Source organism: Desmodus rotundus, chromosome 1 (genome assembly GCF_022682495.2).
Source record: "Desmodus rotundus isolate HL8 chromosome 1, HLdesRot8A.1, whole genome shotgun sequence".
NCBI lineage: Eukaryota > Metazoa > Chordata > Mammalia > Chiroptera > Phyllostomidae > Desmodus > Desmodus rotundus.
Genome location: NC_071387.1, coordinates 159,019,114 through 159,033,665, shown reverse-complemented (window position 1 = coordinate 159,033,665; position 14,552 = coordinate 159,019,114). Strand labels below are relative to the sequence as shown.

At 38.1% G+C, this 14,552-nt stretch overlaps 1 protein-coding gene across 2 annotated transcripts in view; it reads right to left on the bottom strand.

Annotated features, from left to right (window-relative positions):
* Window positions 1–695, bottom strand: part of EDIL3 (EGF like repeats and discoidin domains 3) — a 376,589-nt gene extending 375,894 nt beyond the window's left edge. Inside the window, exon 1 of one of the 2 annotated variants that reach the window (XM_024563551.4) lies at window positions 123–695. In XM_024563551.4, the coding sequence (XP_024419319.1) occupies window positions 123–189 (67 nt within the window). In that variant the 5' untranslated portion in view covers window positions 190–695. The remainder of the gene's footprint in view (window positions 1–122) is intronic. The other variant, XM_024563552.4, reaches the window with a different exon arrangement.
* Window positions 696–14,552: the final 13,857 nt, after the last annotated feature.

The window sequence follows — 14,552 nt, the reverse complement described above, 5'->3', positions numbered from 1 at the left end:
CCCGCGGTGCCCAACACCCACGGCCCGCCCGGGGGACCGCCTCCACGCCAGCCCCCTGCACAGCGTTTCTCAGAGGACTTTCCCGTGTCCCGTACCCACCGGACCGGCCCTCGCTGCCTCACCTTTGCAAAACTGGGGGACACCGAGGCTGAGCACGACCAAGAGCCACGCGGCCACCGAGCTCTTCATGATCTCCTCTCCTGGACTCCCGCTAATCAGGGATCGTAGCCGGGGGCAGCGTCGCGGAGGTAGGACCGCAGGTCACCGGCAACCCCGCCCCTGACAGTGAATTCTGGAAGATGTCTTCTTGCCGAAGCGCTTCCTTAAACAAATTCTTGGAGCGGGGGAGAACAAGTGGGTGACCGAAGAGAGGAATTTCTCTTCTTCTTTTGCCTGCGTTCTGGCGCAAAGAGGTGGGCGAGCTTTGGGAAGCTGCCTGGCTCAGCCTCCGCTGCGGGTGGGTCCGGGCTGAGCGCCGCGGGCGGGGCGGGGCGGGGGCTCCGGCGCGGTCCGGGTCACCGGAGCTGGCGGGCACTGGGCGCTCAGCTGGCGCTGCTGGCGCCGCTCTCGCCGTGCGGCTGCGGGGCTCCGGACTTGGAGAACAATGAAGCGTGAGCGGGCGGGGAGCGAGCGAGCCAGCAGCCGGGAGCGCACTGTGTACAAACAGAGGCGGCGTGCGTGTGAGCCTGAGCCTGCCAGGCGCGCTCCCCTGGCGCCACCCGCCCCCTGTCCTCCCTCTTATTCCCTCCCTCAATCCCCCCTCCCTCAGCCTTCCCCTCCTCTCTCTCTCTCTCTCTCTCTCTCTCTCTCTCTCTCTCTCTCTCTCAGGTGGCTCCTTCTGCTGGAAGAGAAAGGGGAGACAACTGCAGCCACACCCTGGCACCTGCTACTGCCTCTGAAGTTCCTACATTCCTACGTTTCTTGTACCTTTTCTACACGCGCCAGAGACTCTTGTCTGAGATCCCTTGGTTTCCAGCGTTGACGTTACCTTGAACTACGTTAAGAATTCCCCTGAAGTCCAGTTCCCAATACAGCCAGGAAAAGAAGTTAAGAGATTTGGAAAAGTGGCTCTTGGGGCACGAAACTGCAAAAGAGACAGAACCCTGCAAAGTGAGTTGTCCTGTATACTCAGGAAATGCAACCTACTCAGCAGCCAGACTGTAATCATACAAGACAGGGCTGCCTACTTCTACCTGCCCTTCTGTTAGTTCTGGGGCTGGAACAGAGGGTTGTGGGCTCACCTCTTCTCAGGGGCGAAAAGATGAAGGCTTAGGGCAAGCGAATGGGAGACATGCGTCTTATTAATTAAGCAGGACATCTGTTTCAAATGAGAAATATTGCGGCAAATTTGGGGACCGTGCAAGAAAATAGAAGGCAATGGCAGATTCCTGAAGCATCACTAAAGTGGATCAAATTACCCTGCTACCCACCAAAAACAATATAAACGGACTGGTTTTTGCAGTGAAAGTGGTTGAACCAAAATATAGCCCATGGCTTACAAATAATGTTCTCTTCTCTTTCCTGTTAGAATGATTGCTTAGTGTACATGGATTCATTTCCAGCAGTTGCAGGTACCAAAATGAAACTCAGGTTTGTTTGGGTTCCCCCCCCCTTCTAGAGAGGGTGGTAAAAAGAGGGACTGAAACAAAGACACGGGAAAATTGAAGACAACATTCTTGAAGACAAAATGCGAAAGGAGAATGTACTAAGGAAAGGATAGCAAGACTTTGGCCATGCAACTTCATCTCCTTTTGCCTTCTTGAGTTATTTTAACTTTAATTTTTACCTTCCTTTTGGAATTTGAGGTGGGATCAAGGATGCAAGACTGATGGAAAAGTAATACTTTATATTACTAAGGAGGAGGTAAGGTATTATGCCACAGGCAAACCAAAAGAAAAGCAACATCAACAAAAATTATACAAAACAAGGTTTGTTCTGATCTCATGTGTGTTGGGAGTGTGAAAGAATAGGGTTTTTTTTTCTGTCAATAGATTTTTTTTTCAATTTTTTAATGTTTTCAATTACAGTTTACATTTAATGTTATTTTATATTGATTTCCGATGTACAGCATATTGGTTAGACAATCATCTTTACAAAGTGTTCTGCCTTATATTTCCAGTACCCAACGGCACATACATAATTACAGTATTATTGACTATATTTTCTATGCTGTGCTTTGCATCCCCATGACTGCTGTGTAACTACCAATCTGTACTTCTCAATCCCTTCACCTTTTTCACCCACTTAAGCAACTAGGTGGAAAAAGAGTTTTAAAAATGACTTTGCTAGGGGAAAGAGAAAGAATTATTTATTTACTACCTATTTTCAGACTCAAAACCACTGGTGTTAGAATAAGGCATCATTGTCCAAAGCTGTAGCAAACAAGTTTTAAACAATTAAATTCCAAATTTCTGGCATGTCATTATTACTTTATTTTGAAAGTGTGCTTTCCAGTTGTGCTGTAGCATTACCATAAGGCACTTCTTTTTTTCTTTTTTTAGTGAAATGACATGTTTAGCGTTAGTGTTAAAGTATAATTTCTAAAAGATAGCACTAAATTTCAAAAATGTAATATTAAAAACCAGTTTCTCTGTGGTGAGACATTATTTTCCTGTTTATTTCCACTTTTATGATAATATATGACCTTAATAAGAATGTTAGGAAGTTAAATAATTTCTGACAACAGTGTATGCTACTATTTTTTTTCTTTTTTAATTTAAAGTCTTAAAATAAAAGAACTTCAGGAGAGCATAAAACTACTTTAAAATGCATATTCTGTGACCAAATACCTGGAGTTATGACTGTAAATGCCATCTTGTATTAACTGGTAGGTGACTTGTAAAACATGTTGCCAGTTTAATACCGCTACTTCCACAAGCCCCATTTCCCATCTAAATCTGATACACAGCCTCAGGTCTATAGCTCCCTGGGCTTAGTTACTCCTCCCCCCAACCACTTACTGATAATGATCATGTACCAATAAGCCTTTCCTTTTGAAAGTTACAGGCACTTTACTCAATTTACATTTATAATACTCACTTCACTTACTAAATTCATATATAGCCTCTTCAGAAGTGGAATATGAGAAATATTAGAAGACCAAAGGAAAGAGATTTATTTACAAAAGAAGAAAAAGTAAAAGAATGATATTCTGTTATGAATCTTCCGCCTCACATACAGTGCTAAGGGACCTTTACTAATCATATATGATCCAGCGTACAGTTATAGCTTCTCCAAATATGTGCTTAAAGTGCCAAAAATGAATCTATACATCACTTGAAGACAGCACTTCCCAAAATATTTTCTGCAGGCTTACTGTCCCCAAGATGTTAATAGGTTTCTGGGAAAAACAAATTTTTCCTTGGTCAAATAATCTTGGTAACATTGCATATCACACCAGTATCTTAAAGATTCATGGTGAATGTTAGCATATGAAACTTTGAAAGTTCCTGTGTTTAAGAAACTTTTCCAAAAGTGTTTAATCCAGAATTTTCTTTAATATCCAAAATATCCCTGGATTAAAATTTGGATTTCAGCCTTGTGTGATCCAAAGCAGAAAATCCAGTCAAATGCTACTGTGAGTTTTGTTTTTATTTTTTTAGATTTTATTTATTTATTTCTAGACAAGGAGGGAGGGGGGGAGAAAGAGAGGGAGAGAAACATCAATATGTTTCCCAACCAACACGCCCCCAACCAGGGACCTACCTGCAACCCAGGCATGTGCCCTGACTAGGAATTGAACCAGCGACCTTTTGATTCATAGGCTGGCACTCAAACCACTGAGCAACACCATCCAGGGCAAATTGGTGTTGTTTTAAACTTCTAAATTCGAGGTAACCTGTTAAGCAGAACAGAAAAAAATACAGTAGATCATTATTATTATCCCCTTTTTTAGAGAGAAAGAATAGGCATAGACTGGTTAGGTAAAGTGTCCATTGTCTCAGCTTAGTAAGTGTTGGAGCCAGTAATTGAACCTAAGCAGTTTGAATTCGGCGCTCAACACTCTCTACTGGCAACAATATGGAGGGTCAATTGTATAATAAATACTGATTTGTTTTCACATACACTGCTTCATTAAATCACCTCAACAAGGTTTATGAGGTAACTATTATTATTATTTCCATTTAACTGTTGGGGAAACCAAGGATCAAAACATTGATATAATCTGTCCAAGATTAAGGCAGTACTGAGGGATGGAGCCAAGAGCCAGGATCTGAGCCCTGGTTTGATTTCAGAAGTGATATTCACAACCATTATGTTGTAGTTTCTACATGGACAGTTGTCTAACTTACATAATGCATTTATATTTTCAATTGAAGTAGCTGTAATTATAATTGTCATTTTTTAGTGTATTCTACATTCCCTTAGACCTTCTTGATTTATCATTTTAGAATATACTGTGCTTAAATGTAGAGTTCCAAGCACATTTTAAAATTGTCCACTATATTTGCATAACTCAAAACACTTTTGCATTGCTCTCCACAAGCACCAGCCAAATCATTCTTCCAAGCTTCTATTCATGCTGATATGAGCAGCTGAAGTGACCTCTCACGACTTCTGCTGACTTCATGTCTTCCGACAAGACCTCCCTGCATTATTCCAGCACAATAGAACCATATATATTTTTTTAGAATTAACACTTTCTATTTTTCTCTAGTTATTTCACTGGTGTTATAAATGGTTCTTGCAGTGAAGATAATTGTGGGCCTTAGATAAAGCTGAGTGTTAGTTTATACTTCTTCAGTCTTCTACCATGCTCACTAAGGGAGGGTAATTATTAAGACTATACATTTTTTAAAAAAGCAAAAAAATAAAATAATTTAAATAGTAAAAATTTAAAAATGGAAAAAAGACTATACATTTTATACCCAATTCCAAGTTTCCAGTATTTCCCATCTTGATTCTCTGGTGGATGCTGTTTCCAGGAAACATGCAGTGTCATTATGCAAAAGTAAGCCTCAGGCCTTCAGTCTGACCCTGGTGAGAGAAATCTTTGGTGCCTCTGATTCCTTCCCTCCAGTTTCCCAACCATTTCAGGGCCTTAATTTTTAGCTCCCTAAACTATTTTTGAATAATTAATACATGCACATAATAAAAGTTCAATGGTACAAGCATACAGGGAAATAAATGTTTCCTTCTTAGTGTCATTTACTCCTTATAGGGTGGCCTCCCCAGGAATAATTGGTGGCAACTAGTAGCTATTGCTGTGTAACCTTCTAAAGATATGTGTATGTTGGGAACCGCCCTGCCTGGTTTCGGAGGCTGTAACCCCCCATGATTAAGGCTGAGTCAGAGTTGGGACCATAAGCCACTAAGGAGACAAGGCTTGTCTCCCTGGCAGGGGTGCCACCTCTGCCCACTTCACCCTGCTTGGCCCTGAGCTTGGCCAGTTAGCCAATGACGGGTAAGAATCCTCAAGGGAGGATCAACCTAAGACAGGCTCTGGTCACCAGGGAAGGACTCGGGGGGCTGTGGCAAAAGGGGGTGATGGACCCTCGCCCCTCGGCTTTGAAATAGCCTGAGTCCTCATTCTGTCTGCCAGAAGTCTCCTAATCTCTTGGCTGCTTTACTTCCCTGTCTGACTTGAGCCTGAAGCAATAACAGAGGGCGGTGTAGTCCTGAGCTCGGAGGGGCGGATTCCCTGGGGAATCAGGCCTAAGGAAAATACGTACATTCCTGTGAAACCTACTTAATCTGTACCCTCAGTTTAAAAGATAAGGGTCCAGACCTGAGATGAGTCTGGCGCCTAAGGTTTTATGGCCTTCTAGCTGATTGGCTGTAGCTCAGACTAAGCCCTCAAGTTCTCTGTAAATCCTGTATTGTTTAATCCTTACTGGCTGACAATGATTGATGAGCTTTATCTGCATTCCTATGCAAAGGAACCTAATAAAAGCCCATGGAGGGAAAGGATCAAGGCCCTTCTCCTTTGAGAGACTGATTGGTCACCTTTCCTCCCCAAGCAGATCAGTTCTTGGTAGACTTATTCTTCATCAGTGGCGGACTGGGGTGGGGGGGGGCTGTGTTAAAGTCCCCCCGACATCTGGCGCCTGGACAGGGACCTGCACGGACCAGAGGCTTCGAGCCACCATTGCCACGGACGGCACCGAGGGGCTGCGTTAAAGTCCCCCAACATGCGTATACACACTAATAAACATACATACATGCATACATGTGGGTGCATATATGGTCTATATATGTATATGTATGCATGCATACCTACTTTTCACAACAATTACTAAATTATATAAATGTTATACATCTTGTTTTTTGACAAAAAATATTTCGGGAAATTATATCAAGGGCAGTGTAGTATTTATGGAACATAAATTTCTTTTAATAGATATTTAAGTTGTTTCCAATCTTGTGCTATTGCAAACAATGTTCGGTGAACATATGTGTCTGCCTGCACATGTGTGCAACATAAACTCATTAAAATAGATCTCTTAAAGTGACATGGTTGGTTGAGGGTATGTACGTTTAAAATTGTGGTAGATCTTGCCATATTGCTATTTACAAAAGATGAATTTATCCTTCCACCTATGATGCATCAAAGTGCTTATCTCCCTCTGTTCTGGCCAGCACAATGTGTTTGCAATTTTTGTGCTTATCAACCTTGTAGATGAAAACAGGCATCATGTGATTTTGATATCTCTTATCAGGAGTGGGTGTTAAAAATATTTAAAAATATTTCACATATTTAAAAATAATTTATATTTTCTTTGTTACTTTTATAACATGACATTGCATATCTTTTGCTCTTTATTTTCTACTGGATTGCTGACCTTCTTCTTGATTTATAAAAATTCTGCAAGTATTAAAGAAATTACCCATTATGTATGATATTTATGTCAAAAATTTCCCAGATAGTTTGTAGCTGTTTTGTTTGATTTTATTGTGCTAAAATATTTTCTATTTGAAGTGATAAAATTTATGTATTTTTGCTTATGAATACTAGGTTTCATTGTTTGCTAAGATAAGTTTTTACTATTCTTCATTTATAAACATATTCTCTTATACTTTCTTTTAGTGCTTTATGGGTATTATGGTTTCATGTGTGTATTTACAATTTTTATCAAAGTAAAATTTTTTGTAAAGGGGTAGTATACATCTTAATTGTTTTCTAGAAAACTACTAGTTACATAAACAAATATTTATTGAAAAAATCCATGTCATCTTTACTGATATGCTATGTCAACTCATTCCCTTAGTGAATATATATTTGGCTCTAGGGATTGCATTTACAGACTCACCCATTGGGTTATCTGTTCATGGGCCAGCACCACACTCTTAATTATTTATGTTTAAAATGTTTTTAATAACTTCAAAATGCCAAGTTTAAAAGAAAAAGAGAGAATCTTAAAAGAAACAAGGGAGAAACAGGAAGTAACATACAAAGGAGGTCCAATAAGGCTAGCAGTTGATTTCTCAACAGAAACACTATAAGCTAGAAGGGAATGGCAAGAAATATTGCAAGTAATGAGAAGCAAAGGCCTAAAAAACAAGACTATTCTACCCATCAAGTCTCTCAATTAAAATGGAAGACAAAATTAGGAGTTTCCCAGACAAAAGAAGGCTGAAAGAATATGCCTCCACCAAATCAGCACTGCAAGATATGCTACAGGCACTGCTGTAAGAGTAGGAAGGGAAAGACTGAGAGAGAGGAACACAGGTGCAAAGGGGGAAAATTAATAAGTACCTATCAATAATGACCTTAAATGATAATGGGTTAAGTGCTCCAATCAAAAGACATAGGGTAGCTGAATGGATGTGAAAACATGACCTGAACATATGCTGTCTACAAGAGACACACCTCAGAACAAAAGACCTACACAGTCTGAAAGTGAAGGGTTGGAAAAAATATTCCAATAAAATAGACAGGAAAAAAAGCTGGGGTAGCAATACTTATATCAGGAAAAATAAATTTCAGAACAAAAGCCATGAAAAGGGATACTAAAGGACACATCATAATACTCAAGGGAAGAATCGATTAAGAAGACATAAACATTATATACATATATGCACCCAACATAGGAGTACCCAAATACATAAGGAAAAGTTTGGAGGACTTCAAGAAAGATATAGACAGAAACACACTTATACTAGGGGATTTTAACACCCCATAGGCAAAAATGGATAGATCTTCCAAACTAAATGTCAACAGGGATATTGCAGTATTGAACCATGCCCTAGATCAAATGGACTTAACTGACATATATAGAGAGCCTTTCATCCCAAACAAGCAAAATATACATTCTTTTCAAATACACATGGAACAGTTTCAAAGACAGTCCACATAATAGGACACAAAACAAGCCTCAACAAATTCAAGAAAATTGACATCATATTAAACATTTTCTTGGACCACAGGGCCTGAGACTAAAAACCAATCTCAAGGAAAAAGCTCAAAAACACTCAAATTCATGGAGATTGAATAGCATGCTGTTAAACAATGAATGGGCTAATAATAAAATCAAAGAAGAAATCAAAAAGTTTCTGGAAACAAATGAAAATGAACATACAACAGTACAGAACTTATGGGACACAGCAAAGGCAGTCCTGAGAGGGAAGTTCATAGCGTTACAGGCCTACGGAAAAGATATAGAAACATTTCGAATAAACAACCTCACCCTATGCCTACAAGAACTAAAGGAACAACAATGAATTGCCCAGAGTGAGTAGGAGGAGGAGAATAACCAAGATTAGAACATAATTAAAGGACATAGAGACTAAAAGAACAATCCAAAGGGACAATAAACTCAGTTCTTTGAAAAGATGAACAAAATTGACAAGTCTTTAAAGCCTCACCAAGAAAAAGAGAGGGCCCAAATAAACAAAATCAGAAATGAAAGAGGAGAGATTACAATTAATACCACAGAAACACAAAGAATCATAAGAAATTATCATGAACAGCTACATACCAACACATTTGAAAACCAGGGTAAAATGGACAAATTTCTAGAGCAATATAATACCCCAAAACTGAATGAAGAAGAAGCAGAAAGTCTGAACAGACTGATAACAGATGATGAAATCAAGCCATCAGAGAGATGCAAATTAAAACCACAATGAGATATCACTTCACACCAGTGAGAATGGCCATCATAAACTAATCAACAAAAAACAAGTGCTGGTGAAGTTGTGGAGAAAAGAGAACTCTAGTGCACTGCTGGTGGGAATGCAGACTGGTACGGCCACTGTGGAAAACACTATGGGATTTCCTCAGAAAACTAAAAATGGAACTGCTTTTTGACCTAGCAATTCCACTGCTGGGATTATACACTAACAATCCTGAGATGTCAGTTCAAAAGAACCTATGCACCTCAATGTTCACAACAGCACAATTTACAATAGCCAAGTGGTAGAAGCAACTTAAGTGCCCACCAGTAAGTAAGTGTATCAAAAAACTGTGGTACAGTTACACAATGGAATACTACACAGCTTAACGAAAGAAGGAGCTTCTACCCTTTGTGACAGCATGGATGGAACTGAAGAGCATTATGCTAAGTGAAATAAACTGGACGGTAAAAGACAAATACTGTATGATCTCGCCTGTAAGTGGGACCTAATCAACAAAACAAACAAGCAAGCAAAATATAACCAGAGAAATAAAGAACAAACTAACAGTAATTAGAAGGATGGGGGAGGGGATAATGGGGAGAATAGGGGAAGGACCATCAAGAACCATGTATAAAGGACACACGAACGAAGCCAAAGGGCTTAGGTTCGAGGGTGGGAGGTGGAGATGGGTAGGGCAGTGGGATGTGGTGTGGTGAAAATGGAGACAACTGTATTTGAACCATGATAAAAAAAGGTTTTTAATAACTTTTACGATAAAAATGCTCTCATAAAATGAATAAAATATCCACTTGTCTTAAAAAAATATTTCTCCCAAAAAGCTACTAGACCTGATAAATGATTTCAGAAAAGTAGCAGGATATAAAATTAATATCCAGAAATCAGTTGCATTTTTATATGCCAATAATGAACTAACAGAAAGGGAAATTAAGAAAACAATCCCTTTTACAATTGTTACAAAAAGCATAAAATACCTAGTAATCAACCTAATCAAAGATAAAAGACTTGTCCTCAGAAAATTATGACACTGACAAAGGAAATAGAAGAAGATACAAAGAAGTGGAAGCACAGACCCTATTCATGGGTAGGACGAATTAACATCATTAAAATGTCCATACTACCCAAAGCAATCTATGGATTCAATACAATTCCTATCAGGATTCCAATGATGTATTTCACAAAACTAGAACAAATATTTCAAAAATTTAAATGGAACCACAAAAGGCCCCACATAGCAACAGTGATCCTAAAGAAGAACATGTTGGAGGAATCACAATACTAATATGAAACTATACTATAAGGCCATAAAAGCAAAACAGCATGACACTGGCATAAAAACAGATACTTAGGTCAATGGAACAGAAGAGAGCCCAGAAATAAGTCTACATCTTTATAGTTGATTAATATTTGACAGAGGAAGCAAACACATAAAATGGGTTAAAATAGTTTATTAAATAAATGGTATTGGGAAAATTGGACAGATTAGTGCAGAAAAATGAAACCAGACCACCTTCTCACACCAAGGAGAACACACAAGAGTAAATTCAAAATGAATCAAAGACTTAAGTATTAGACCTGAAGCCAAAAAAGGATAGAAGAAAACATAGGCAGCAAAATTTAGGACATGGCTCATAACAATATTTCATGGGATATATCTCCCTAGGCAAGGGGAACAAAAGAAAAAGTAACAAATTGGACTACATCAAACTAAAAAGTTTTTGCACAGCAAAATAAACAATCCACAAAATAAAAAGACAACCCATTGAATGGGAGAACAAATTTGTCTATGCATCTGATAAGGGATTAATATCCAAAATCTATAAATAACTTATAAAACTCCACACCAAAAACAAACAAACACAATCCAATCAAAAAATGGTCCAAGGACCTGAATAGACACTGTTCCAAAGAGGACATACAGATGGATGATAAACATGAAAAGATTTTCAATGTCACTAATCATCAGAGAAATGCAAATTAAAACCACAGTGAGATGTCATCTCACACCTGTCAGAATGGCCATCATCAATAAATCAACAAACAGTAAGGGCTGGCGAGGATGTGGAGAGAGGGGAACGCTTTGCACTGTTGGTGGGAATCCAGATTGGTGCGACCACTCTGGAAAGCAGTATGGAGTTACCTCAAATTTAAAAATGGACCTGCATTTTGTCCTAGCAATCCCACTTCTGGGAATATATCTGGAGGAACAGAAAACACTAAATTCAAAAGAACATAAGTACCCTTATGTTCATTACACAGTTATTTACAATCACCAAATATGGAAGCAGCCCAAGTGTCCATCATTGGATGAGTGGATAAGCAACTATGGAACATTTACACAATGGAATGCTCTTCAGCTATAAAAAAAAGAACATTTTACCCTTTGGGACAATATGGATGGACCTGGAGAACATTAGGCTAATTGAAATAAGCCAGTCAGAGAAAGACAATACCACATGATTTCACTCATTAGTGGAGTAAAATGATCAGACTGAACTAACAAGGAAAATGGAAACAGACTCATAGATGGAGGACAGGATGACAGCTGAGGGGAAGGAGAGGTTAGGAGGTGGAGGAATTGACCGAAAAAGAAAAAGGACTCATGGACATGGACAACAGCATGGTGATTGCAGGGGAGAGGAGCATATAAGGGGACTAAATGGTAATGGGAAAAAATACAATAAAAATAAAATAATAATTCTCACTACGTTATGCATTTGTTTCCCCCTTATGTACTTTAGAATGAACTTGTCTAATAAAAATGGTAATAAACATGTTTACAATATTGGTATTCCTATCTATACATATGCAAGTTTTCCTTTAAGTTCCTCTTGTTGGTTTCTACTTAGGTATTTTATCTTTTTATGCACCAATCTAACTGCAGATTTCCCCATTATATTTTGTTGTTGACTGTTTTCTCTTTATATGACGACTATTTATATATGTGTGTGTGCATATGTACTAATGTTATACCTAGATACTTTATCAAAGTCTTGACTGTTCATATCAGTTTTTCAGGTCATTTTTTTGTGTTTTCTAGAAATACAATTATATCATCTGAAAATAATATTGGTTACACTCTCTCTTATTAAATTTTCATACTTCTTTTCTCCATCAAATGGTTATAAGTGCTGCCAAATACAGACTAACCAAATGGCACAACTCATTGTTCCTGATTGTAATGTGACCAGTCTAGGGAATTCCTGTGAACACAGCCCATGTCCTCTGGTCTCCTGAGTCCAATGCAGACATTACAGTAATTCTCTATATACCAGCATTTGCTTGAGAAATAATTAAAAATAACTTTAAGGAGCCAAGCTATTGCTGTCAGTGAAGAGAGGAAATAAATGCTCATGAGTGTGCAGGATAGGATAAGAAAAAAACAATTTTTCCTTACAGGATAGACCAGTAGTATCAAACTCATTTTCACCGGGGGCCACATCAGCCTCGCAGTTGCCTTCAAAGGGCTGAATGTAATTTTAGGACTGTGTAAATGTAACTACTCCTTAACTAGGGGCAAGGAGCTCGGCGCTGCCGGTGGGTAGAAACAAGGTCCCCAGGCCAGATAAAACAAGGTGGAGGGCCAGATTCAGCCCGCGGGACCAGTGTTTGCCACCTGTGGGATATAGACAAAGCCACGTGTGAAGCTTCTTTAGGATTGGATGGTGTAAACCTGAGATGGCATTTTACTGAGAACAAGAACTCAGTCTTCTGACTTAAAACAAAATGGTGAAAAACTTCCTTTCTACCCACAATAGCCATAGCTATTTAAACGTACAATTAACTGGGGAAAAGACAATAGTGTAACTGTCTAAAGGACAATCTTGGACTATTTTCCCTTTTATCATTTTCGTTGACATTTCCCTCTCTTTTTCTCAATTTATACCGTTGTTGAAAATTGAGTCAGAGATTTGTTTATTTAAAATATACATGACTTCTGGTCTGATACATCAAGCATAGTAATAGGACCAAAATAAATGGAACATACAGACAAATACTTATCCATAAACAAATGGCAAAGATTATGAAAACACAATATCTTCTTTGATTTTCCTGGCTCCAAAACTGACTGCAAATTACAGAGAAAACCCTGTCGATAAAAAAATGTTTTCACAATCACTGCTTTGTTTTAAAGGATTGAAAACAAAAATAGAATATATTTCAATATATGGTATTTTGGCAAGTGCAATTTAAAATACAGTTTGTTTTCTCTGCCTTGGGGAGAATTACATTTAATTTCATGTGTTTACTGTTGACATTGATTCTGTTACTTCTGTCTGTAGATAAAATATCCCTAGAACAATTTTCCTTACGTAGTAGTTTTAAATATGTCCCTAAAATAAAACATAACACATGCCTCATAATATAGCTGTAATTTATCTTTCATTATTACTGTATTAGCATAATATGAAATATTTGATTACGTGTTTTAAACTCATGTATTCTCCATACAAACCAATACAAAACCATAATGCCTTATTACAATTAGGAGGATGAAAGAAATACAGTGGTCCTCACTATGAAGAAAATTATAAAATCTTGATCTTTTGCTTTTGAGAGTGATCAAAACAAAATAAAAATTTAAACCAAGACAGATCCTGTGGTACTTCATTCATATTTTTTTATTCTACAAAATACAATGCTTACGACAATGAAAAGACAAACCACAGACCGAAAACATATTTGAAATCATATATTCAATAAAGGTGTTGTTTTCAGAATATATAATGAACTGAACGGCCAATACAAAAATAATGAACTAAATGGACAGTAAATCAGAACAGACCCCTCACCTAAGAAGACACACAAATGGCAAGCAAGCATATAGAAAGATGTTCAACGTGATTTATTTGGGAAATTCAAATTAAAACCATAAAGTAACAGCACTTCACAGCTATCAGAATGTTAAAAATAGAAAACAAAGTAACCAAATGCTAATCAGGGCACAGAGCAACAGGAGGCCATCTTTCCAACAAAGCCTAAAATATTTACTATCTAACTGTTTACAGAAAATGTTTGGAGACTGCTAGTGTATGGGAGCATCACTGTATTACTTTTTGTCAGTCTTCCATAAGTTTAAAATAATTTCAATGCAAAACAATTTCAAGTGCCCTTTGATTTAAATCATCACTTTTTTTTTCCTACCATTGTTGGAGAGCTATTTGTGAAACACCTTGTGATATGTGTCTTATGCACTACGCGAGTTAATCCTCTCAGCAGCACTTTACAGCTCGTCCTATTGTTTTCCTAATTTTATACCTACGGAAAGTAAGGTTAGTTAAGTCAAATGACTTGTGCAAAGGCACAGAGTTCACATGTAAATCAAGAGATGTTAAATACAGTTTTCCGTACACAATGACAGCGTGCCTTTTTGTTTTATTTGATGATCCTGGGGACTTGTTTCAGAGAAAAGCTTTCTTTTCAAGAACAAAAATTATAAATATATATATATATATATATATATATATATATATATA